Source organism: Bufo bufo, chromosome 2 (assembly GCF_905171765.1).
Source record: "Bufo bufo chromosome 2, aBufBuf1.1, whole genome shotgun sequence".
In the NCBI taxonomy this organism is placed as follows: domain Eukaryota; kingdom Metazoa; phylum Chordata; class Amphibia; order Anura; family Bufonidae; genus Bufo; species Bufo bufo.
In genome coordinates, this window is record NC_053390.1 from 57462988 (window position 1) to 57484118 (window position 21131).

Consider the following 21131-nt stretch of genomic DNA (forward strand, 5'->3'; position numbering starts at 1 on the left):
CAGGTAGTATTGTTTATTGGGGGCACTCTGCAGGTAGTATTGTTTATTGGGGGCACACTGCAGGTAGTATTGTTTATTGGGGCACTCTGCAGGTAGTATTGTTTATTGGCGGCACTCTGCAGGTAGTATTGTTTATTGGGACACTCTGCAGGTAGTATTGTATATTGGGGGCACTCTGCATGTAGTATTGTTTATTGGGGGCACTCTGCATGTAGTATTGTTTATTGGGGGCACACTGCAGGTAGTATTGTTTATTGGGGGCACACTGCAGGTAGTATTGTTTATTGGGGGCACTCTGCAGGTAGTATTGTTTATTGGGGGCACTCTGCAGGTAGTATTGTTTATTGGGGGCACTCTGCAGGTAGTATTGCTTATTGGGGCACACTGCAGGTAGTATTGCTTATTGGGGCACACTGCAGGTAGAATTGTTTATTGGGGGCACTCTGCAGGTAGTATTGTTTATTGGGGGCACTCTGCAGGTAGTATTGTTTATTGGGGGCACTCTGCAGGTAGTATTGCTTATTGGGGCACACTGCAGGTAGTATTGCTTATTGGGGCACACTGCAGGTAGAATTGTTTATTGGGGGCACTCTGCAGGTAGTATTGTTTATTAGGACACTGCTGGTAGAATTGTTTATTGGTAGCACTCTGCAGGTAGAATTGTTTATTGGGGGCACTCTGCAGGTAGAATTGTTTATTAGGACACTGCTGGTAGTATTGTTTATTGGGGGCACTCTGCTGGTTGGCTACTCTAACCCCAGTTATCTAGAGTCTAGTGACCAGTAATTCAGGAGGCCCCCTGTACTTTATTGTATACTGACCCCCCATTGTTTGACCATTGTACTTTGTCTCTGTTTTTCAGATGCAATCTTCCTCCCATATCTAATAAATACATGGCGGATGTTGGTATGAAGACAGACGTGGTGACAATCAATCCAAGTATTATAACAGAGAGGTCAGTCACGTGATCGGGGCGAGGTGTGGCGCTTTCAGAAAAAAGGGGAGCTGACCGGTGCAGTGAATATGCCAAATACAAACCTACATCAGCCGAAAGAGGCTTCACTGTCTCCTCCTTGCCTACTGTCTCAATGGATTGGGGTATTCTGGATGTCGTCAGAGTCACATCGATATTATATTATGTCAAGAGTGGGCAACAGTCTTGAATTTTCAAAGAAAGTCCTTGTAAATTCAGCTGGTCCCAACCCTAAAAGGGGATGTGCTAATGTAAACCACGCCCATATATGTTTGAGAGGTGCTTGGGGGCGGGTCTTAAATGTCCTGAATTTACCAACAAAAATGTTGTTTGAGTTTGTTTTATCCCTTTCTGCCTACAGAGTAACCTAGAGAGAACCCTCTTTTGTCACCCTTTTGTATTTTCTTGGTGCCATGTACCTTCTCTTATGTCCTATGCGAGGGTGTGGGGTGACTACCTCCTCCGGTGCCTGCCCAGATTAAATCCCTAGTTTTATTCCCCACAAATATAGATTTAAAGTGTGAATTATAACGAAAAGCTACCCACAATTTCCTAATGTAATTTGTTTCAATTTGTCAAGATCTCTGCTTACCGTCAATGAACAGAAACACTCTTGCTCACGTTCAGAGTATGAAACCTCAGTCCTGCACGTACAGCAAACGGTTTGTTACAATGTATCAGTGGGTTAAGGTCTTCTGTCCAAGTTGTACAGAGCCATAACATAGTGACCATAGAGGTTTATAGGGCTCTGTACACCACCGTTCTCATACATGTCGGATTACTCATGAATCCAGAAGAAAGATTTTAAAGCTGAGTTTTCAAAAAAGTTTGTATAATGGCTATGGCTTCTCAGTACAATCATAACTGTGAAGGATTAGGTCTTTTTTAACCTTCCCAAATGTATTTTTCAGCCTAATTATTCCCCTTTTCTGTTGCACAGCTAGATGTATTTCTCTCAGAAGCAGGAGGTGTCTTCCTTCTGTGTAATCTGAAGCACTGTACTGCTGTGACATCCTTTTCTTTACTTCCCACTATGTTTTTTTTAAGCTCCGGAGCTCACAGAACAGATAAGGAGGGAGGCAATCACACTTACAGGAAGGCAGGACTCTCCTGTGAATTCAGAAGCAGTTTAGAAGCAGTTTTATCAGTTTCAGGATCTCAGCTAGCTCTAACACGCCCCCACTTCCTTTCAGCCGTCTTCAGAGTCTCTATTACCAGGGATGGATCTTGCCTGACAGGCAGTGGACTGCAAATTAGGTGGAAGTGAGCCCCCTAGTGGCCTTGACTTTACAGGTTTTTTTTCAGGGGGTTGCAGGCAGATTTTGCTACTTACACCATTCTCTATTAAATGAAACTGTGTAAAAGTATGGTGACTCTTTAAGATATTATTTAGTATTATTTAGTGGAGACATTCTTCCTAATCTGCTACATAGATACATTAGTTTGGAGTCCAGGACAAGAGTGAAATTTATTCTGCTGCGGTAAGTGCCTAAACTGATACATTGCAACAAGCCCATCAGCTGTGACTAGGTCAGACTGGGTTTGCACCCTCCAAATATAATCATTCTATACCACCCCTTGATCATGTATGTTCTTCATCGATAGATTCCAGAAGTTGGAGAAATGGCGGAAACCTTTCTACGACGTGTTACAGGGTTATGAAAACGCTTCCATCCTCCTCCCGGCCTTCTACAACACCCGAAACACCGACGTCTCCATCCGGGTAAAGTACGTCCTCGACGATTTCGCGTCCCAGCAATCCGTGTATTATTTCCACCCTCAGTATCTCATCAACGTCTCCCGGTTTTGGCTTCTCCAAGGCGTGAGGGCCAAACGCATCAGCAGCGGCTTGATCCTAGTAACGGCCGCCCTGGAACTGTGCGATGAGGTCCACCTCTACGGCTTTTGGGGCTTCCCCATGAACCCGTCAGGGATCTTCATTACTCATCATTACTATGACAATGTCAAACCTCGACCAGGCTTCCACGCTATGCCTTCGGAAATCTTTAACTTTATCCACTTGCATAGTAAGGGTATTCTCCGTGTCCATACCGGTACCTGCTTCTAAGAAGCTTCGTCCATGTATACCACGTGCGTGTTGGATGCTTCAACTGAAATTATGCAATAATGCTTCGAGCAGACTACATAGGACGATGCCTCCAAAGCAGCTGGCGGTTGCCAGAGCCACTTCGAGAAATTAGATATTGTCAAAGGGGGAGCAGGGGTTAAGCCAAAAATATTTGAAAAAATTGCATTTTCATCAACACTGGTTTGACAGCTACAATTCCGCAAAGCACACTAGAAGAATTAGCACACGCAGTGCATCTACCAGCATCGACCACTAACCCACCATCCACTCCGGAGTCTGCAGGAGGACAGGAACAGTTGGCGTCCTCGTCGGGACCATAGCATTCCTGTTTTTTTACTGCTTTTTAGGTGTCAATTGGTCACGGAAAGGTTATGGTGGGGTGGAAGCCAGTGAAGCACAAGCAGGAGATGTTCTAGGGTCAAGCTGGTCCATTCTTGCCTTCACCATGAAAGCTATTGCTTATCCAAGTAGGCGCTTATTAGGCACTAATTGGGCACATTGGCGCACAGGTAGACAGGAACTACAAGCGGAAAGTAAAGAGTAAATGAAAATGCAATGTATCTTAATGAAGCCAGACCCTGGTGTGGTACCAGAGGATCTGTCACGTCCTCCAAAAACTCCACCGCCGTCCAATTCTGAGCAGTCTGTGCTTTAATTTTTGGCGCCAGACTGAGCATGTGCTGTTAAGCGGATGGTCCCTGTCGCTCAAGCAGGAGTTAAGCTGAGCGCTCTGACGCCAACCAGCACGGACAGTGTCACACCGGGCCTTGGAGCCTGTGGGCTGCTGTAAAAACAGAGCATGATCTTGGGAGATACAGTCCAGGGTCAGTGGCCCACCAAAGTACCAGAGGATCCTCCGGTGGGCCCAGTCTATGAAGCCATAATGGGCCCCAAAGGTCCAAGAGAAAAATGTATTTTGGAGCCAATCACTGGCCACTAGGGTCTAGGTCTTAGGTTGTTAATTAAATGGACTTTATTCATGATATAGTGGTTTGGGCCCTGAGAGTAATTTCGTCTGGTGGTCCCAAGGAGCCCCAATCTGATGCCGGGTGTAACTTATGAGACCAAGTCGCTCCGAGCAGTGACAGAACACTCAGGTTTACTTCCCCTTGAGAAACGGGTGGTGGTGACGAACCCCTTGACAGAAACATTGGTGCTGAGTGCTCAGAAAATGAGTGGGGGTGTGGTAGAAGAAAAACATAGCCCAATAATCAGTGGAGCAACAGCTATAAATGGATCCTAAGACCTGGAGAGTTTCTTTTAAAAATCATTTTGTATTAGGGAATTGCATTATATGCGATTCTCCATTGTAATGAGAGGCATGTGAAGGCGATCCTGGTGTAAGATGATGGGGTGGAGTTTCCCCGCACTTTACTGTAGGACCTCCTCTCGCTCGTAAAGGAAATTGCTCCAGTTGTATCATTTATCAGACAATTGCTTAGAAAACAATTCCTTAATATCACTTTTACAATGGCTCCAAACCAGAGCTTCCCCTTAAAGGGTTCTTCTCAGGATAGGCCGTAAGTGTCTTGGACCTGCACCTATCTCCAAAACAGGGGTCCCCCTTGACCTGTTCTGCCCGGTGATGGGTCTCCAGTGAGGCATATTTAGACTATGTCCACGGATTTCAGCGCGGATTTCACACCAAAAGCCGTTCGGCACCTGCGCTGAAATGCCTCCCATTCTTTTCAGTGGGCAGCAGACTATTTACGTGTGGTTTTCCACACGTCTTTCCACGTGTTTTTTCTTGTTGTGGTTTCCGCACGGACACCAAGTGAAACTACGGCGGGAGTCTGTTCGTGGTTTTGGCGCCATTCAGGGGGCTAAACAACAAGTGAGTATTTAGCATTGAAATAAAAAAAACAGCTACATAAACTGCGATGGTTTCTGCTGTGGAATACGTGGTGGATTGTGAAATTATCAAAGTCCACCGTGTGAAAACGGTCTAACACCCCCTCCCCCTTTCCCGTCACTGGTACTCAGAGGCGGCCAATCCCAGCACAGCTTTCATTTCTAAAGAGCAGTATGTAAAATGAAAGCTGCGCTGTGATTGGTTGCTAGGGGCAACGAAGACACCTTTTTTATGCAGTTTCAACAGAGATAAATGAAAGGGAGTTGGGGACCTCAATTTTGGAGATAGGGGGTAGATTTGTCTAAACTGGGGTAAAAGAAAAGTGGTTTAGTTGCCCACGGCAACCAATCAGATTGATCCTTTCATTTTTCAGAGCTCCTTTGTAAAATGAAAGGTGGAATCTGATTGGTTGCTATGGGCAACTAAGCCAGGTTTTATTTACACCAGTTTTGATGAATCTCCCCACTAGGTGCGGATCCCGCAGGTGGAAGCTGCAACCATAAGACATTTGTGGCATATCCTGTGGCTATGTCTATGACGCCATTTTATGCCTTTTCTGCTTGATGTAAGGTTAGCGGATTAGCCGCTGCCCCCCTTGTTTTCCCTTTGTCGTCTCGAAAACGTTTTTTTGGAAATCATTTTTCTGTCTTTTAAATGTCATAGCAGGCAATTCGAACGAAAGAGTCAATGTTAATTTGGTGTTAAAACTCAGGAATGGTTCAGAGCTCATTCACGTTTACCAAAGGTGGCCATTTTACCTATGGGGATAATTTATGAAACTCTTTGTTCCCCATAGCGACGAATCACAGCACAGCTTCCATTTACTACAACGCGCTTGAAAAATGAAAGCTCTGGTGATTGGTTGCTATGGGCAACAAGACAGGTTTTTATTTTTTTATGCAGCCTTCTTTCAGGTTGCTGGCCTTCAGACCCTTTTGTCTTTGGCTCCCTCTGCTGGCCATTGGTGGGAAATATGAAATGTTATAATTTTTTATTATTATTTCCTGGTATGTTAAAAAAAAAAATTCAATGTATATAAAAAAAATCAAAAAAAAAAGTGATACATCCCCTTTAAGAATAATGGTTGAACTGTTTATAGTAAATGCGGTACTGGGTGTAAAATAATTTTTCTTTTTCTACCTGGTTTTCCATTTCAATGTGAAAAAAAAATATGCAGTCAAAAAGCATTTGTTAAAGGGGTTCTCTGGCTTTATGTAAATAAAGCTCATTCATTCTGTACTGGAGAGGCGTGAGCTTGTAATATAGTGCGATTTTTGTTTTTTTCAGTTTAAGATCTCTTTTTGCTGTCACTGAATGAAAAACTGCTGAAAACCTAAGAATACCTTTCACAGCTGAGGGTCTGTTACAGTTGTATCCAGTCTAGATCATAGTCTAAACTAAAGAAAATGATGTCCCTATTTCAAAACTGTCTAAAGGGAAACCTTGCCTTGTTGTCCCTAGCAACCGTTCACAGTGTGGAGCACATTAATAATTGAACAGAACAATGACATGGCTGATCAGTCACTTTATGAAGCCCGAAGGCAATGTCTAAAATTTCTCAAACTATATCGAAAATCCTGGAGAAAAAAATGTAATATAAATTTGACATGTTGGGGGCGGGCCCAAGGGTGGGGCTTATAGGGGAGTTCCATCTTTTTGACCTATTCTACGGATAGGTCATCAGTATCAGATTAGTGAAGGTCTAACGCCTAGCACGCCACCATTCAGCTTTATAGTGGATGGAGACGTATACAGAAGGGTGCATGCTGGTGTACCGCAGCTCAGCACTCATCCGTATAACCAGGCGCCACCACTACACGATGGAGTCTTCGGAGCCACACATTCCTCTAAGCTTTTACCCCTCCACCTCCTGGGGTTCAGGATTGGCTGGTATATGTGGCACACGTGGTTGCGGCTTTCCCCATGAAAATCTGTTCTGGATTCGTGCATCCGCCAGCTGTATAGATTCATGGGCAATATCCGGTGACATACCGTATATTCTTTAGGAACTATTAAAGGGGTTTTCCATTTTGCATCAACTTCCTTTAAAGGCTATGTTCACCTTTGGGGTCCATTTTTTTATAATTGCATTTTACTATTTTTTTCAGTTGGTCTTTAATAAAATATATTCAGCCTTTTCATCACAAAGGGTTAACAGTTTTATTTTATTTTTTTGCTGTGCGAATCTTACTTTCACTTTTCACTTTGTGCCGGTCACCTAATAAACCTTATCTCTAATAAACCTTATTTAAGCCACATTTTTATCAGTAATATAAGAACTATAGGAGCTATAATGAGTGTTTATGAGGTCAGAGATGAGCTGCCTAATGGTAAACAGTAAAAACACAGAACATGACACTAGAAAATCTCAGGGCTGTACAGAGAAAGGGGCTCAACATTTTTAATAAAGACCAATTGAAAAAATGAATACAATTTAATCATAAAAATTTGCCCGTAAAGGTGTACATAGACCTTAAAATAATAATTTATGAAGGTCGCTGTAATTTTGTAATGTATTTCTGTTCCCTTTATTGCTCCTATCTCCCGTTCTGGGCTGTGGTCACATGACCATGTCCATGCAGCTCTTTCTTAGTTCCTGTGATGGCATGTCCATGGGCAGGGAAGTGATAGGGAACTGTCTATGTAACTAGCTGGGTGAGAGGAGGAGCAATAAACTAGCTGGGAAATGTTAGGGGGCGGTGCTGGGGCTTTGGCAGAGGAAGGAGAAGTGCATCATGGGTTTGGTTGGATACAACAGGATGTAGAGAAACCTAAGGGATTGGTTTACATGGTGAAAATGGGTCAGGAGAGTCCAAATTGGGAAAAGTATATCTGTTAAAACCCATAGAAATCCTGGAAAACCTCTTTAAGGCCTCATGCACACGATTGTTGCCCCGCCGTGGCCGTATTGTATCACTTGAATGGGTCTGCAACCCAGAGCTCCGGTGCGGAACGGAGGCACAGAACCCCATGGAATCACTACGGAGTGTTCAATTTTTTACGGTGCAGACGGATCACGGACCCATTCAAGTTGAATGGGTCTCGATCCGTTCCGGCCGCCGCACGGATGTTGCCCGTGCATTGGGGACCGCAAATTGGGGTCCCCAATGCACGGAATGGTCGCACAACGGCCATGTGCATGAGGCCTAAGGCATATTGGGGAAGTAGAGGGAGGTCTTTTCTGGAGGACCATAGATGGTCAGAGGAAAAGGAGCAATTACCACATCAAGGACAACAGATCAAGGGGGCGGGTATGACAACCTCCCTCGGTCTCTACAAAAAGTGGGCACCCCCTTTAAATTAAGTGACTAATTATAATGGAACAGTTGAGTAAATAGTATGGGGGTCATTTACGATCAGAAATATGCCTATATTAGGTGTATTTCCGGTGCAGATTGCGGCGTAAAGGTTATTAGCGCTGCAATCTGCGACTTTTCCCCGGTCACGCCAGGTCCAAAAAAGGGGGAGTGGTGTGTGTGGGAAAGGGGACAGGCCCGTCTTGTTCATTATTTTCTACGCCTGTTTAAGGCATAGAAAATGGTCTAAATGTAAGAGAGCTCGGAAGCTGGTTTACATTTAGAACTGGCGCTGGATGCACTGAAGTTATGTTTAGACCGGTGCCTCTTAGCTTCGGCGGATCCACCGACCGCTATAGGGGTTATTATAACTAGCGTTACTTCCTCTACCCCCAACTATGTTTTATAGAGGAAAGTGCAAAAAACTGTACTGTTTATTACATATGAGTGGGGTTGTAAAACCTACAGTACGCTCCTGTGGAAAGGATATACAAACCCTCATTGTGTCTTTTTTATGTTGTAGAACTGCTAGGCAATAGCGATATCTGCAGTGTCTGAACTCACCCCTAGTGTCAAGGTCTAGTTACCCCAAGTATCAGTGTGTCATTGTCCTGTACCCCAAGTATCAGTGTCATTGTCCTATACTCCAAGTGTCAGTGTCATTGTCCTATACCCCAAGTGTCAGTGTCATTGTCCTATACCCCAAGTGTCAGTGTCATTATCCTGTACCCCAAGTGTCAGTGTGTCATTGTCCTATACCCCAAGTGTCAGTGTCATTGTCCTATACCCCAAGTGTCAGTGTCATTGTCCTATACCCCAAGTGTCAGTGTCATTATCCTGTACCCCAAGTGTCAGTGTGTCATTGTCCTATACCCCAAGTGTCAGTGTCATTGTCCTATACCTCAAGTGTCAGTGTCATTGTCCTATACCCCAAGTGTCAGTGTCATTGTCCTATACCCCAAGTGTCAGTGTCATTGTCCTATACCCCAAGTGTCATTGTCCTATACCCCAAGTGTCAGTGTCATTATCCTGTACCCCAAGCGTCAGTGTGTCATTATGCTTTACTCGAAATATCAGGGTGTCATTGCTTTGTCACCTTGTGTTGATGTCATTGTTCTGTAACCCTGAATGCCAAAATGTTTTATTGTTGTGTCAGGGTGTCATTATTTTTTCACCTTAAGTGTCAGTGTCGTTTCACTCTGTACCCAAATGTCAGTGTCTTTTTGCTCTGTACCCCACGTCAATGTGTTTTTGCTCTGTACCCCAAGTGTCAGTGTGTTTTTCGTCTGTATCCCAAGTGTCAGTGTGGTTTTTGTCTGTATCCCAAATGTCAGTGTGTTTTTGCTCTGTACCCCAAGTGTCAGTGTGTTTTTGCTCTGTACCCCAAGTGTCAGTGTGTTTTTCGTCTGTATCCCAAGTGTCAGTGTGTTTTTCCTCTGTACCCCAAGTGTCAGTGTGTTTTTGCTCTGTACCCCAAGTGTCAGTGTGTTTTTTCTCTGTACCCCAAGTGTCAGTGTGTTTTTGCTCTGTACCCCAAGTGTCAGTGTGTTTTTCGTCTGTATCCCAAGTGTCAGTGTGTTTTTCGTCTGTATCCCAAGTGTCAGTGTGTTTTTGCTCTGTACCCCAAGTGTCAGTGTGTTTTTGCTCTGTACCCCAAGTGTCAGTGTGTTTTGTTTCTCTGTAAAAACTAACCCAGCCACTATATTCACAGTGTGAGGGGAGTATAAACATAGAATTCACTTTGGACACCTTCCCACATATAAAATATAACTTTTAAAAGTTATATTTTTATGTGGGAAGGTGTCCAAAGTGAATTCTTTGTTTCTCTGTACCCCAAGTGCCAGTGTGTTTTTCCTCTGTACCCCAAGTGTCTGTGTGTTTTTCCTCTGTACACCAAGTGCCATTGTGTTTTTCCTCTGTACCCCAAGTGTCTGTGTGTTTTTCCTCTGTACACCAAGTGCCAGTGTTTTCTTGTCCTGTAACCCAAGTGCCATCTTCCTCCAAAAAATGTTCTCCTGGGGAGGGAATCAACACATGACACAATGATCAGATTATGCAGGGTTTGTTTGCAGTCTGTAACCATGGAGATGTATAAGTCTGCATTGGAGACTCTCAGAAGCAATAAAATATAGTTGCAAAAGTCTACATACCCTTTAAGGGTCCATTTACACTTTCGTAGAATGGGTTCAGATCCGTTCCGCAATGTTGCGAAACAAATCCGGACCCATTCATTCTCTACACAGTGTGCTGTCCGCATCCTCATTTCCGGAGCGCGGCCTGAACTTCCGGTCCACGGCTCTCGAAAAAAATAGAACATGTTCTATTCTTGTCCGCAATTGCGGACAAGAATAGGCAGTTCTATGGGGGTGCCGGGTCCGCAATACACTACCGACATGTGAATGGACCCTAACGAAAGGAATTATTTGTCCCCGAGCACCAGACTACTACTAAATGTTACTACATTTATTAAGAACGATCTCTATAAATTGTACAGTGCCATAATGTTATGTTCCAGATCTGCCCCTTGGGGGTCCATACTGTTTTTAGTTGTCACGTTTTGGAAGATCATGTCCATATAAATCATATAGTCCCAGATTTAGAACATATACAGTAGGTGCAACAAGGGTTGTTCCAGTTTTTTTTTTCCAAGGTGGAGCTTATCAGGAAAGGAGTGGGGGGGCCTCATGGGAAAGGGTGGGGGCTAAGATGTGAAGTTTTGGCTTAAAAATCTGTCTCAAGCTAAGCCGACCAATATCTGGTACAGAGTCAGAGAACAGTGTCTGTCCCGGCACCGCATGTATCCTCCAGCCTGACCCCTGTGATAGATCTAGACGGCCGGTCTAAGGTTACACCATCTATAGGGATAGTAAATCCGTCCCATTGTGATTTACCTGTCGGGGACAGTATCCTGTATATATCGATCCATTGTTCTGAAGACTTTTGGGGAGATTTATCAAACTGGTGTAAAGTAGAACTGGCGTAGCTGATTTGTACTGTCAATTAAAACCGCTGGGTCTGCTGTGCTGTTAGCCAATCATAATGTGGTGTCTGCTTTGTATACTTACCATTAATACCCTGGGATCCGTCTTGTATACTAGCCATCAGTAATCTGGGGTCCGCTTTGTATACTTTTCATCAATACTGTAGGTCTGCCTTGTATACAAACAAATGATAATCTATGGCCAACACTAGCCATTGAGACTGTGGATCCGTTTTTTTCTGCTTTCCCTAGTAATGAACTGTCTGTCTTGTATACTAGTTAGTGGGGTCTGATTTGTAAGTCCACCATTGGGCAGGGATTTACACAGAGCTGCTAATGAGAGGTTCTAGTCAAGGCTGTATATACAGATCATGCTGACCTTGGCTCTGGGACAGACTCAGCACTCCCAATTGCCGCCCCGTTGTGGCATCACTAAAAATAAAATGCAATTACCCCTGCTGAACGCTGCCCTAGGTCCTGGACCTCCAGTGCCTACAGCAAAATATGCAGCAGATAGAGCAAATAATATAGCATTTCCTGTCTAGTAGTAATTGTCAGCCATGCAATCTTATGGAGAGTAGACGGTCTTATTATTATTCTTTAAAGTAGTAGCAGCCCCCCCCCCCTCCCCCCATGTCTGCTGGTCCCTTATGGAGCTGCACTGATATATGGCATGTCTATCTAGAATGATTGGAGTATGTCAGCTGCCTCATCTGACATCAACAACCAGACAGAAATAAGAAAGTACTGTACATCATCGCGTTTAGAGGTAGTGATCCTCCAGGAAAATGTGCTAATTGAAATAAAAATTAAATAAATGATTATAGTTGCTTAGACAACAGTAGGTGTGTATTAGATGTGCAACAGACGGGATACTACCAGGGGTCCCTTAAAGTGAAAGAGTTTAGTCGTGATGCCAGTTGCAGTTCAGCAACAGGGAACAGAGTCCTCTTAAGTAGATAGTGTTGGTGATAGGTGGTATCCAGGTGTAGGAATGCCAGAGTGGGGCAAGGGTAGCCTATAATGTCCCTTTAGGTGCGGCTTTGCACTTGTCACGGTGCTCCTACCTGGATATCCTGTAACCCCAGGCGTTGTCGTCCAAAGCAGTGCAAACAGGAGGAATAGTTGAGGGATTTGTAGAAATGATTGAGTCCAGACGTTGTATTAATGTTGGAAACAGCTTTACTTCAATAAGTTAGAAGAACTTATTCAAGTTCCATTGGGCAGGGATTTACATGACTAGGGTATTGCAGAGTGCGAGAGCCTATGTAACTGTAAAATAATCAGGCTTGACACCGTGTGACGATAGAAAAAAGGTTTGCCATAGCAGCCTCTTTATTAACTAACATGTTATAAACATCATGAACATCATTAAACATATTAAACCAGACAGGTTGTCAGGAGAGGAGGTCATGGTTGCCCTGACATCCCTAGTCGCAACACACCGACTCAGGGATGATAACTTCCAGTATCCAAAATCGATCCCTTACACCACTCGCTGTTGGGGGGCGCCATCTCTCCAATGGTTCCCCAACTACCACATCAATCCATTCCATGCATGACCTCCTCCTCGCCAGCTGCCGTGACAAAAATGCCACACAAATATAAACAAAGGACCCACACCCACGAGCCTTGTCACCAGAGGGAGGGCGGGTGGGCCGTTCCCAGGTCCTGTTCCAGATGACTAACTGTCTCTTGGCCGGATGTCACGTACCCCTCTCCTACTAACTCCTCACAGGCCCATGTGACCTTGCTTGACCAGTCCCTGACCCCCACAGCCCTAGCACCACTTTTTCAAATTATTAACCCCTTCTGTCCTTGCTCTCCCCTGCAACCCCTGTCATGTCGGGCCTGCAGTAGCCTTGCCCTTTTTGGCCCTCGCTCAGATTATATTTACACGGCCGGCTTTCTCACTGCTCCTGCGCCGAATACTGAACGGGACAGCGCAGGTGCGAGATTTACACGGCAGACGGGGCCAGCAGGAGAACCAACGCTGGCCTTGCCCTGTCAATCAAGACAGAAGGGCGCGGAAATGAGGTGGGCGAACGGAGCCTCTAGGAGCAGGTGTAAAACCCCCCCCCCCCCCCGCTCCTAGAGGCTAATTTGCATATAATAAAAGTTTAAAGGGACACTGACAGGCCAAATCAGCATATATAGTTAGATATATGACATTACAGGTCTTATAGAGTCTTTTAAAAGCATATAAGTATCCCCCCTGTCCACCTTATAAAGAGCGAAATATAACGTTTTATAACCTGCTTCTCCGGTCAGCAATCTGCCCAAGGGGCGGCGTTTCATGTGAAAATGCGCCCAGCCAGCCTTCCCAACTGCCGTTCTTAAGCCCCGCCCAGCTCATCATTATTCACTTTGCTGGGCGGCGGCTAGAACTCTCCCCAGTCCTGATCCTGCGCATGGGCAATTCAATCCTCTGGGACGCACTATTAACTCCTTTGACGATGTGAGTGAGCAGCGCTCTGAAGCGCTGCTCTGAACAGTGCATGGCTGAGGCTGAGGCTGCAGCTGCCTCCAAGACGCAGGCAGGCTGTGTGTACGCAGGCGCGATCTAACCACGGCGGGGCGCAGGCGCAGAAGATTGGGCATGAACGATGCCCAGAGGATTGAATTGCCCATGCGCAGGATCAGGACTAGGGAGAGTTCTAGCCGCCGCCCAGCGAAGTGAATAATGATGAGCTGGGCGGGGCTTAAGAACGGCAGTTGAGAAGGCTGGCTGGGCGCATTTTCACATGAAACGCCGCCCCTTGGGCAGATTGCTGACCGGAGAAGCAGGTTATAAAACTTTATATTTCGCTCTTTATAAGGTGGACAGGGGGGATACTTATATGCTTTTAAAAGACTCTATAAGACCTGTAATGTCATATATCTAACTATATATGCTGATTTGGCCTGTCAGTGTCCCTTTAAATTACACAAAATCGGGGGCATACTTAAAAAAAAGCATTGCAGAGTTAAATTCAGGTGACATTTTCACATCTATAATGTCAGCCTGTTTAATAGCGAAAATTGGGGTGACAGAAACCCTTTAAGTAGAAACTTTTCTTTTCTGCTGAATTGAGCTTTCTGTAGTCTGACTCTGTCTTTATCCTGATCTTTGTCTTCTTCCCGGCTTGTGAGGCTTGCAGCTTGGGCCCCTATACCCAGCAGAGCTGAAGGTGCCCACGACCTTCCCCTTGCAGGGGGTGCTCTAGTCTGACCTTCACTAACTAAAACTCCTCCCTCCCTTAGAGAGTGTCAGAATGTACAGTAACAGTAGCACTGCCAAGTCTGCTGCCACCTCTGGTGAACCAGGCACATTACATGAACATTAACCATTTCAAACATAGGAAATCCACAGTATGGAGGACCTGGACAAAATACACAGAATGACACCGTACCAGCACACACAGATAGGAGCGCGGCGTTACAGATGCTGTGTAGCCATGTGTATAACCTGCTGATTTTGGATATTTCTCCATCCCTCCACTAGTTCATTTTAACCCTGCTGCTGCTCCCCCTCCCCTCTCACAGCATGAGCCTTACAGGAAGAGAGAGGAAGATTCTCTCTGCATCTGCATCCCATTTTGTGGTGCATGTAGGACAGGGATCAGCAATCTTCAGCATTTCAGCTGCTGTGAAACTACAACTCCCAGCATGCAAACATGCTTAGCTCTTCTTCTAACTCCCATAGAAGTGAATAAAGCATTCTGGGAGTTGTAGTTTCTGAACAGCTAGAGGACCAGAGGTTGCTGATCCCTGGTGTAACGCATTCAAAATGATTGCCTGTAAAAATAGCTTTCATTAGGTTTTGGGGGTTGCAGTTCCATCGATGTCTAGCACCTTCACGCCCGATGGCGTATATGTACGTCATAGGTCCGATCTTTAAACATGGCGCCCGATCGCGTGCGCTGTGGGCCATGGGTGGCCGCCTGCCTCTTATAGCAGACACCCACGGCTCATGTCCGCAACCAGCAGTAATGCCGATCGTGGACATTTAACCCCCCAGATGCCGTGGTCAATCCTGACCAGGGCATCTGAGCGCGCTGAAAACGGAAAGTCCTGCTCCGGCTTCCCCGTGTTGGCGATCGGAGGAGTCGGAGCTTGTGTGCAGCAGCCCCTTTCTTTGTGAATGATAGGAGGCTGCTGCATAGTATTTCCTATGGAGCCCTTGTCTGTAATAGGGCTCCATAGGAAAGTAGTGAAATCATCATAGATTCCAATGCAAGTGCATTGGAGTCCATGATAATAGCAATCAGACGATTGATTGTTATAGTTCCCTATAGGAACTATAAAAAAGTGTAAAAAAAAAAAGCAAAAAGTAAAAAAATAAAAATAAATTAAATCACCCTCTTTTCCCAAAATAAAAATAAAAGAACTAAGTATAAAAATATATTCCCCATACGGCAAACGGCAAAATGGAAAAAAGCGTCCAAATGGCCTATTCGCCGTTTTTGGTCGCTTAATTTTCTACAAAAAAATGAAATAAAACATGATCAAAAAGTCATACACACCCCAGAATGGTATCAATGAAAAGTTCAGGTTGCCCCGCAAAAAATTAGCTCCCATACAGCTCCGTACACATAATTACCAAAAAGTAATAGGGGTCAAAATATGGCGGCAAAAAAACAAACGGCTTTTTCCCACTTTTTAATTTTTTTATCATTTTCAAAACGCAAGAAAAACTATACATATCAGGTATTGCCGGATTCGTACTGACCTGTAGAATAAAAGTAACTCGTCAGTTTTATCGCACATCAAACGTCGTAAAAAAATAAATAAAAAAAACCTGTGATGGAATTGCTTTATTTTTGCAATTTCACCCCATTTGGAATTTTTTCCCCGCTTCCCCAGGGCTAGGGAAAGTGTTTAACATCAACAGTGTTGAAAAGTGGTACTGAAATCACAATTATAAACTATTACAGCTCTAGTGGTAGATGATGGGGCATTATGTGTACAGGTGAAACTCGAAAAATGTGAATATCGTGCAAAATTCATTTATTTCAGTAATGCAACTTAAAAGGTGACACTAACATATGAGACTCATTACATGCAAAGCGAGATATTTCAAGCCTTTATTTGTTATAATTTGGATGATTATGACTTACAGCTTATGAAACCCCAAAGTCACAATCTCAGGTCCCCTTTGCTCAGGGGGTATGGGTTAATTAGCTGACTAGAGTGTGACACTTTGAGCCTAGAATATTGACCCTTTAAACAAAATTCTAATTTTAAGTTGCATTACTGAAATAAATGGACTTTTGCACGATATTCAAATTTTTCGAGTTTCACCTGTATGTTCGTTATATTATCCCTTTTGTTCGCTTGTACAGTAGAACATTATACATGTACTCGTCATCTCACACATTAAATATTGAAACCTTATTTGAAGGATAAGACAGTCACACAAAAGTAACCCTTTCCCTACTGTCCACTGCATAAATCTTCAAGATAACTCTTTCTGTTCACGCATACAGCCATCATAGAGGGGCATCTCCTAATTGTGACACCCCCAGCTATTTCATGGATCATGGAAAATATCTCAGCTATGCATGACTACCACTCCATTAACGTTAACGAGAGCTACTGAATCCTAGGATTGCATTATGTGAAGGTTCCTATACCTCCCATTGACTGTAATGTTCAGATGGTATATTCATACAGGGTCGACTGTCCATGAAAATGGAGATCAATGGGGCTTCAACCACTGGACCTGCACCACATGATATCAAGGCGTACCTTCAGCCAGATAGGAAGTTTGACTGAATCCCTATAGTCAGTAATTGTGTCTGCCATTTCCTTGTGAGCTGTTTGCACTCCAGCATGCCTAAACGTCAGCCATATTAGCTCTCACGAGGCTGCTTTTTCTGTCACCTGGTCACCCAGAGAGTCCTTCACTTCCCTCCCCCTCTCAGTTCTCGCTAGCGGTCATTCACAATGAGAACCCACTCTTCCTATCCCCCTCTTACTGTGCAGAGACATATTTGGTTGAATCTATGGCTGTAGAGTGTGGAGCAAGTTCTGATACCAGTGACCAAAGTCCTCATCAGTGAAGGAGGAAGTAGCTAGCTTCTCCCCCTACTTAAATTCCAGTAGGAATCCATACCTCTGGCAGCCCGGGACATAAATGTAAGAAGATCAACAGGTTGCAATTTTATTAGCGGGCTGCATCATGCCAGCGACTTACTTGGTTGCCAGCTTGCCCGCCAGTAAGGTACCAGGGGATAACTGAACTAAATCGTTGTGGACAATGGGCGTGGACCTTGTGCTGAGGAACTTTACACCCCCCGCACCTAGCACCAGACCAGATCCCTATGTACAGACAGAGGAGGAGAGAATGGGTGGTAATAAGAAGCCTAATTAGTCCTTTAGACCTTTTTTTTTTTAAATAAAGAACTTCTTTTGTTTTTTATTAAAAACGTTTAGCCGTTTTTTGGGATATAGGGGCTAAAAATCAGTCTATTTGCTGAGTATCACTTCTTAGTCCTGTAAGCTGACGGCTCATGTGAAGCCTTATCTCAGATATCCTGACCTTATAAACACTCATTTGATCTATTTTCTTATCGGTTTAGCTATAATGAATGTTCAGAAAAAGTCTGCCGAAAACTCTGCAAACAGACTGATTTTTAACCCCTGTTACTCAAAAATGGCAATTTTTTTTTTTTTTTACTAAAGACCAATTGATAAAAAGATTTTTAGCCCAAAATGAATAAAATATAATCATAAGGTATACATAGTCTTTAAATATCTGAAATTGCACAATATAGCTTATTAAAGGGAAGATCCATCCAATGAGCTGACAATGCTTTTCTCAGTCTAGTAGTCTTGGCAGTCCTCATGATTGATGTAAATGGATATACTATGTCACATCTTCCTTGGCCCAAATCTTTCGGCACATCCCTTGTTCCAGGGATCAGAAAAATAATTGCATGGCTTCTACTTATTGGCAAAATTATGATTTTGACAAGAGATGAGTGAGCTCTGGGAGAGGGGTCCTGACCATTCTGCTACATGTAGAGTTATGGCCGCTGTGCTGTGCAGCTAGGCCAATGATAACTGGTACAAGTGTAGGATGTGAAGTGATAGAATTCAAGCCTATGGCCACATTTGTAGCCAATAGCATTAAAAACAAAGCAACTTTGCACACAGCTTATATGCAGATCTATATCTCCGTGGTTACAGACTACAAACAAACCTGTATGTAGTCTGATCCTGCATTCATTCTTCATTTGTTCTCAAATGCACCTTTACCCATGGTACAAATCTCCTATCCTGGCCGTGCCCACACCGGGTGCAGGAGCTCCTGAGTTATGACAAGGAATACAACATTATTTAAAAGGGTATTCCCATCTCAAATTGCTAGGATATGCCATCGATGTCAGAAAGGTGCGGGTCCCACCTCTGGGACTCTCTCCTATCTCCAGAAAAAAGGCCTCTGAAGTGAAGGAGAGCGTACCACGCATGTGTGGCGTGCTGTCCATTTACTGCTATGGGGGTTCCAAAAATAGTCGAGTGAGTGCGCTCAGTTATTTTCGGAAGTCCCATTCAGGCGAATAGAGAGCACACCACGCAAGTGCGGCCTCTGCTCCATTTACCTCTATGGGACTGAGAATGGAAGGTGGCTGAGCTTGTGTGGTGTGCGCTCCTTCCCTTTGGGGGCCCTGCTCTGGAGATAGCAGTGGGCCCTAGAGGAGGGAGCTGCACCTATCTGACATTGATGGCATATGCTAGCGATACGCCATCAATGTCAGAGATAGGAGATATCCTGGAAATAATATTGATGACCTATCCTAGGTCATCAGTATTAGATCGGCAGGGGTCCCGGGTGCCAGCTGTTAGAAGAGGGCGGCTCTTCGTGAGCCCCATTGCCTCTTCCTAGTGTCTTCACCGTACATTGCTCACATGGCCTAGTTGCAGCTCAACCCCTACGAAGTGAATGGGGCTGGGCTGCAATACCAAGCACAGCCACTATACAATATACGGCACTGTGCTTGGTGAGCTCCCTGGAACAGCTGATCAGCGGCGGCGGTGCCAGGACTCAGACCCCGCCGATGTGATAATGATGACCTATCCTGAGGATACGTCATCATTATCAATTCCTGGGTAACCCCTTTAATGCCATTCCCCACTAGAACAAATTGTCTTTAATGGTTAATGTCCAGTATCCTTCCAATGAATCCTCCCCCTTTTTTAAGATCTCTGCTTTGTCCATCAATGGAAACATTCTTGTAAACATTCATTGGCTGAAAACCTTGTCATGGATGGAAGTTAGGGTTCATGCTCCGTGCCCTTATTGCGGACTGCAAACAGAGGGACCGCAACATACGGGCACCGGCCCTGTGCACTTTGTACTATGGATGCGGACTCGTTGACTTAAATGGGTCCGCAATCCTCAGGGAGGCACCAATCAGGAGCCCACGGAAGCACTACGAAGCGCTTCCATGGGATTTCGGTCCGTGCCTCTGCACCACAAACAAATAGGACATGTCCTGTTTTTTTGCGGTGCAGACCGTCTCTTGCAGATCGCGGACGGAGTGCCCACAGACAGCGCCCGTGCATTGTGGACCGCTGTTTGCGGTCCGAAGCATGGTGGTGGGGTACACACGCTCTTGTGCATGAGCCCTTAGCAAGAATTATTGCCATTTTAATCAATCTGGACCCCAGACGGATACATCTGATACATGGACTGTCTCGAATGGATACAATTGTAGCAAATAGTAGGTGTAAATGGTTTTCAGTCACAGACAGCAAGCAGATATTTTATAGAGAATCTAAATCCAAAGTGTATTAGAAAGTTGCAGGAATTCTCATCATGCAATGATTACGCTTTATATACATAAAACCGGAAAAATCACCTTTTAGCTGAAATGTTTTTCGCAACAATTGCACCCCCTGCTGACAGATTCTGGAACTGCGATATTCGAAATGAAGACTAGTGCTGACACCTGGTACCTGGTGATACTCTTTACTCCCATTGTTCCCAGAAGCTCTGCCACCGCTGCACGTCCTGCAGGCGCTGGATGAACTGCCCTACTGTATGCATTTGCCAATAGAGACATCTCAGACTATTTCGGAAGAGAATGGATACACTTTAATTCTCTGTTATCCTGGGGGGACCGATCCTGTACGTCAGTGAATCCCCCCCGTCCCCCCAAATGTACAGCTCTGGAGGTGGAGACGTAAGCCATAACGTGCAGACTGCTATCAGGGTAATACTCGTCTGTCACTGTGTCCGCAGCAAACCATGTGTCATTCCAATAAAGTCAGAAATGATGAGTAGAAAGACACGTCGTGCGGTTTTATTGTCTTGTTACTGTAACATTGGGGGGATTCGTGGCTGCTCCTGACTGCCCTGACTCTGGTCATTAGTGCCCACCCATGCCACCAGAGGAGTACGTACCACGGAGGCAGACCACGCGGGCATGGGTTCTCTCCACAGGAACTGCATTGTTAGCAAGTTAGGGCTGGAGAACTGTCCGAAGGGTCGTGGGAAGTGGCAGACATCACCAGTCTAAAACCATTATGGGGGGCCAAGTCTATCTATCTCCATATCTATCTATTATCTATCTCATATCCAGTGGTGTACCTGAAATATAGGCAGAACACACTACTGCTATGGGCCCCAGGGGAGGGGGGAAGTGGGAGCCACACAGAACTTGCTCTTCTTTTCCACATATGAAAACTCCGCATTTTCACACAGCTGCCACTAGGGGGAGTCCAGTACAAAGCGATTATTATAGCTCCAGATGTATGCATTCCTATTCACTGAGCTCCCCCTAGTGGTGGCTGCAGACAGCTAGCTTAGTAATAGAAGAGAAGCAGGAGATTTAGCAATGTATTTTTGCCATCTGACAGTCTATCTATCTATCTATCTATCTATCTATCTATCTATCTATCTATCATCTATCTATCTATCTATCTCATATCTATCTATCTATCCACTAACTATC

The 21131-nt window shown here is 44.6% G+C and overlaps 1 protein-coding gene across 2 annotated transcripts in view; it reads left to right on the forward strand.

The window, feature by feature from the left end:
• The window catches only part of ST8SIA5 (ST8 alpha-N-acetyl-neuraminide alpha-2,8-sialyltransferase 5), a 75309-nt gene extending 71338 nt beyond the window's left edge, over positions 1-3971 (forward strand). For both annotated transcript variants that reach the window (XM_040420158.1, XM_040420159.1), the window contains 2 exons: positions 863-955; positions 2579-3971. In XM_040420158.1, the coding sequence (XP_040276092.1) occupies positions 863-955; positions 2579-3041 (556 nt within the window). In that variant the 3' untranslated portion in view covers positions 3042-3971. The remainder of the gene's footprint in view (positions 1-862; positions 956-2578) is intronic.
• Positions 3972-21131: the final 17160 nt, after the last annotated feature.